General features: G+C 55.6%; 1 protein-coding gene across 2 annotated transcripts; it reads right to left on the reverse strand.

Annotated features, from left to right (window-relative positions):
• Window positions 1–538: 538 nt before the first annotated feature.
• Window positions 539–4,175, reverse strand: ACTG1 (actin gamma 1). 2 transcript variants are annotated; one of them, XM_048817703.2, is made up of 6 exons: window positions 4,069–4,175; window positions 3,052–3,184; window positions 2,694–2,933; window positions 1,973–2,411; window positions 1,603–1,784; window positions 539–1,498 (listed from the first exon to the last, which is right to left on the reverse strand). In XM_048817703.2, the coding sequence occupies exons 2-6, from the start codon at window positions 3,172–3,174 to the stop codon at window positions 1,355–1,357; spliced, it is 1,128 nt and encodes a 375-aa protein (XP_048673660.1). In that variant the 5' UTR covers window positions 3,175–3,184; window positions 4,069–4,175; the 3' UTR covers window positions 539–1,354. The 2 variants fall into 2 exon arrangements, with proteins under 2 accessions (XP_048673660.1, XP_048673661.1); XM_048817704.2 differs by having other exon boundaries at window positions 3,052–3,187; window positions 4,069–4,153.
• Between the last annotated feature and the right edge of the window lie 1,441 nt (window positions 4,176–5,616).

Below are 5,616 nucleotides of genomic sequence, written 5' to 3' on the forward strand. Positions count from 1 at the left end.
CAAAATTCAAGCTGGCTTAACAGAAGTCAGAAACATTAATGGACGTTCAGTATCCTCTCTCCCCCCACATAAGCCAGTAGGGCCGGATCAATGTTGATTCGTTATGCTGTTGGTGTTATTTAGTGGCACCAGGCCACACAAGTCAGAGAGATGTTTCTCATACCTGTACTAGAGACCACGGAGAGACCAAGAACTTGAAATTATTCTGAAGCCTGTGGATCTAGGCCAGCTTGAGACATTACCTAATAAATCAGACCTCCTTGGCAAGGAAATTCCATTTTTAGAGCTCTAGATTAGGATCAAGTCATTGTCTGCAAAAAAGCTAGCAATTAAGGTAGGAAAGGAGAGGTTTGGCTTTAGAGCCAGCGTACGCCAAGGAAGCCAGTTTGAGCTTGACAAATTGAGCTGTCAGGCAAGCCTGTACAAGAAACTGAGAATGTCACTGAATGTTTAACAAAACTTGCACGCTATTTAAGTCTAACCCAGGACATGGGAGTCCAAGATCCTTCTCCCCTTCTGAAGAGAGACACACCCAGAATAGTTTACTGCAGCGCTTTATTCTCCCTTACACGATGTCTTGGGCATTACAATTTCTCAACTTCAGGATGACTTACAAATTTTGGTTTTCTACTGTCATGTGAGAACATTAAGGCAACATACAAAAATCTTACATAAATTAAACTTGGTGTAAAATTTACAGGTGTAAATGCAAAGTTGCAGCAACTTAAGTTGAGTAACTTTTGCCCCAAGGATGTTCTGCTGGGGTACAGGAGGGCTAAGAAAATGAAAACTGGTTCATAAGGCTTGGACAATTTTTTCCAGCCTTGCTAGAACGGCAGCAACAGAAGTAAGTTCTCTGATGAACTCCTACCAGCCTCTATACCAAAATCTGGAATACTTAGCGCTGTATGTATTGGAAGTCTGACCTCAAATACCCTGTACAAATCAGTCTCAAGCCCTGCAGAGTTTAAATGAGGTGCCACTAGTCAATACTAGCCAGCTATCAGAACTACAGTGTCACAGGCAGATTCTCTTCCACAAATACAAGTTATCCCTAGCATTTTGTCACAGGAGTGATGGCACCTGTACCAAGGTTTAGGTCAGATATGTACAGGGTATTATGCTAATATGTATACCAAGGGACCAGTTAACTTGACTACAGGGTCAAATCAGTGACAGCTCAATCCAACACCGATCTTTGTCTCAGATACAGACTTTCCAAGGGCAAGTTTCTTTTGAAAGAAGGCTTAATTCCAGTTTTATGAGGCTAGCATGAAGTGTATAAATTTGCCCAGGCAAACATATACTAGTGAAAATTCATGCAGCAAATGCTGTGCATCCGCTAGCAGTCCATTTAGAAGCATTTACGGTGGACAATGGATGGGCCAGACTCATCATATTCCTGCTTGCTGATCCACATCTGCTGGAAGGTAGAGAGGGAAGCCAGGATGGAACCACCAATCCAGACAGAATATTTACGTTCAGGTGGAGCAATAATCTAAAAGTAAACAAGAGGAGGAGAAGTCAGTCACCAAGATCGCCTTTCTAGATAGTCACCCTCCATAACGCATTGGCTCTATTCTTTCAGAGAGAATTATTTACCTTAATTTTCATTGTACTGGGTGCCAGAGCTGTGATTTCCTTTTGCATTCTGTCAGCAATTCCAGGGTACATTGTGGTACCCCCAGACAATACTGTATTGGCATACAGGTCCTTTCGAATATCTACATCGCACTTCATGATAGAGTTGAAAGTGGTCTCATGAATGCCACAGGATTCCATACCTAGAGACAGGAGTGGTCAGACTTAGTACACAGGTAGTTACTCAACTACAAAAGCACCATCCCAACCCCAGCTTTAGGTTGCAATCACAGGCAAACTGGAAAGATAACACTTGCAGTTCATGAGTCTCATTGAATCACTAGTGTTCCAGACAAGGATTGGTCCTCAATATGGTTTGGCAGATACTTACCCAGGAAGGATGGCTGGAAGAGGGCCTCTGGACACCTGAACCTCTCATTGCCAATGGTGATCACCTGACCATCAGGCAGTTCGTAGCTTTTCTCCAGGGAGGAAGATGAAGCAGCAGTAGCCATCTCCTGTTCGAAATCCAGTGCAACATAGCACAACTTTTCCTTTATGTCACGTACAATTTCCCTTTCAGCTGTTGTGGTGAAGCTGTAGCCTCTTTCTGTCAGAATCTTCATGAGGTAGTCTGTCAGGTCTCGGCCAGCTAAGTCCAGACGCAGGATGGCATGGGGCAGAGCGTAACCTTCATAGATGGGCACAGTATGGGTAACACCATCACCAGAGTCCATAACAATACCAGTGGTACGACCAGAGGCATACAGGGACAACACTGCCTGGATAGCAACATACATGGCTGGGGTGTTGAAGGTCTCGAACATGATCTAGAAAGAGAAAAGTTGTTTTACTACAAGAAATAAAAATCCCTCAAGCCAATGTTAGAAAACATGCTGGCATGCAAAAATTGATGTGTTGAGAAAGGAAAAAGCAAAGAAAGCAGGCAGAAATAGACAAAAGAAACCTGAGACTTCAAGAAGGAAATGCCAGGAGTACAGAATCCTGAAAATATTAAGAGAACACTTGGTTTTTAAAAGATGTCATAACTCAGAGATGGTTTGTGAAAAAACAGATGAAAGTAGATCACTGTTGTACTGTAGCAAGGGTACCTGTGTCATCTTCTCTCGGTTGGCCTTGGGATTCAGGGGAGCTTCTGTCAGCAGAACAGGGTGTTCCTCAGGTGCCACACGAAGCTCATTGTAGAAAGTGTGATGCCAGATTTTCTCCATGTCATCCCAGTTGGTGACAATGCCGTGTTCAATAGGGTACTTCAGAGTCAGGATACCTCTCTTGCTCTGGGCCTCATCACCTACATAGCTGTCCTTTTGCCCCATGCCAACCATGACACCCTTTAAAATGAAAAAGAGAAACCCTAAGTTTAAGAAGCCCCATCTTTATAATACCTGGCAGTCTTCTACTAGAATGCTCTCATTTGAACAGCACTCATTCCACTGCTGGGCTACTAACCTGGTGTCTTGGGCGTCCAACAATGGAGGGGAACACAGCCCGAGGCGCATCATCTCCGGCAAAGCCAGCTTTGCACATACCAGAGCCATTGTCAATGACAAGTGCCGCAATTTCTTCTTCCATCTTGGAGAATCTGCTTGAAACAGGAACAGCCTTGGGTCAGCAACACTTGAGATCCAGCCCTCTTCCAGCTCACCAGCTGCCACTCAGCCCCGGACCACCACCCAGTCATGGCCGCAGGGCTGCACTCCCCCGGGCCAGGGGGCTGGGCCGCCTTAGGGTCTGCACCCAAGGGCCTGCCCCCCCCCCCCCCCCCGCCCCCAAGAGACTCAAGCTTTTGGCCACAAGAGGCTGCGCTGGCCAGGAGCATCGAGCCCCCCCAGGTCAGGCCTCGTTTTAGGGCCCATCACAGTCCTGCCCCACACCCCACCCCAGCAGCCGGGGGGGGGGGTCAGCTCCAGGGAGAGGGCAGCAGGGTCAGGGCTGGGGCCCGGCCCAGCCGCCCCCCTCCCGTGCCGCCCCACCCAGAGCCCCAGGGGCCTGTTGCCAGAGCAACGAGGAGGCTGCGGGCTGCCCCGCCCAGCTGTCCCTGCACCCCCCTCCCCGCGCCACGGGCAGCCCCGCCCCACGGAGCCTCGCCCGCGCACGCAGCAGTCCCGCCCTCCCCCAACAGCCGCAGCGCCCCCCCCCCGCCCATTCAAATCTCCCGCTTCGTGACGTCACCGCCAGCGGGACCAATCACAGCCCCTGCCCGGCCAGGGCCCACCCACAGACTCGCGCCATTCAAACGGCTGGCCGGGCGATACCACCGTGAACCGGACGGGGGGGGGGGGGGAGAACAGAGAGAGAGAGACGCGCGCTGCTCTGGGGCCCGCCGGGCGAGAGCCCCGTGCTCGCCCCCCTCCGGCGAGGCGGCCGCAATGGGCGGCTGCGGGGCTCGAGCCGGCGGAGGCGGCGGCCGGGTACCCCGCGGGCCGGCCGGCCCAAGGACCCCCTGGCCCAGGGAGGGGGCAGTACCTGCGGGGAGGAGGCGGCTTCTCTCGGTGCTGGGGGACGCGAAGCTGCCAGGTCTGCTGCCGCCGGCTGAGTGAGACCGTCTAGCGCGCACCCCCGCGCTTTTATACCCGGGGGCGCCGGCCCCGCCTCGCCGGCCGAGAACATAGCCATATATGGAGATCTTTCAGAAACACGCACTCCCATTGGCTGGCGCGGCCCAGGCCACGTGGGGCGGCTGGCGGGCCTGGCCCCGCCTCCCTTGCTCAGCGCGCCCTGCATCGAAAACGAGTCGGGGGAGGGGAGTCCGGGGGGCTGCAGGGTGCGGGGGTCGCGCTCCCCCAGCGCAGCCAAGCCGCGGGCACGGCCGGACCCGGGCGTCTCAGTCACAGATCAGCCCACTGCCACCCCCCCGGGCACTGCACCGTGCATCCCATTGAGACCCCCAAACCCTGCACCGTGCGACCCGGGGACACCCCCAAACCCTGCACCGTGCGACCCAGGGACACCCCCCGGGCCCTGAACCGTGCACCCCAATGGTACCCCCAAACCCTGCACCGTGTGCCCCAAGGACACCCCCCGGGGCCCTAAACCGTGCACCCCATTGATACCCCCAAACCCTGCACCGTGCGACCCGGGGACAACCCCAAACCCTGCACCGTGCGACCCAGGGACACCCCCCGGGCCCTGAACCGTGCACCCCAATGGTACCCCCAAACCCTGCACCGTGTGCCCCAAGGACACCCCCCGGGGCCCTAAACCGTGCACCCCATTGATACCCCCAAACCCTGCACCGTGCGACCCAGGGACACCCCCCGGGCCCTGAACCATGCACCCCATTGAGACCCCCAAACCCTGCACTGTGTGCCCCAAGGACACCCCCAAACCCTGCACCGTGCGACCCAGGGACACCCCCCGGGCCCTGAACCGTGCACCCCAATGGTACCCCCAAACCCTGCACCGTGTGCCCCAAGGACACCCCCCGGGGCCCTAAACCATGCACCACATTGATACCCCCAAACCCTGCACCGTGCGACCCGGGGACACCCCCAAACCCTGCACCGTGCGACCCAGGGACACCCCCCGGGCCCTGAACCGTGCACCCCATTGAGACCCCCAAACCCTGCACTGTGTGCCCCAAGGACACCCCCAAACCCTGCACCGTGCGACCCAGGGACACCCCCCGGGGCCCTAAACCGTGCACCACATTGATACCCCCAAACCCTGCACCGTGCGACCCGGGACACCCCCAAACCCTGCACCGTGCGACCCAGGGACACCCCCCGGGTCCTGAACCGTGCACCCCATTGAGACCCCCAAACCCTGCACCGTGCGACCCGGGGACACCCCCAAACCCTGCACCGTGCGACCCAAGGACACCCCCCGGGTCCTGAACCGTGCACCCCAATGGTACCCCCAAACCCTGCACCGTGTGCCCCAAGGACACCCCCCGGGGCCCTAAACCGTGCACCCCATTGATACCCCCAAACCCTGCACCGTGCGACCCAGGGACACCCCCCGGGCCCTGAACCGTGCACCCCAATGGTACCCCCAAACCCTGCACCGTGTGCC

This window comes from Caretta caretta, chromosome 14, assembly GCF_965140235.1.
Source record: "Caretta caretta isolate rCarCar2 chromosome 14, rCarCar1.hap1, whole genome shotgun sequence".
NCBI lineage: Eukaryota > Metazoa > Chordata > Testudines > Cheloniidae > Caretta > Caretta caretta.

What these genes read in the sequence shown, in the direction of transcription:
- ACTG1 (XM_048817703.2), bottom strand. Translation starts at nt 3,174, where the DNA reads ATGGAAGAAGAAATTGCGGCACTTGTCATTGACAATGGCTCTGGTATG. An exon ending in TTGGACGCCCAAGACACCAG is followed by an intron (nt 2,934 to 3,051) that starts GTTAGTAGCCCA and finishes TTCATTTTAAAG; the next exon opens with GGTGTCATGGTTGGCATGGG. An exon ending in ACCGAGAGAAGATGACACAG is followed by an intron (nt 2,412 to 2,693) that starts GTACCCTTGCTA and finishes TTCTCTTTCTAG; the next exon opens with ATCATGTTCGAGACCTTCAA.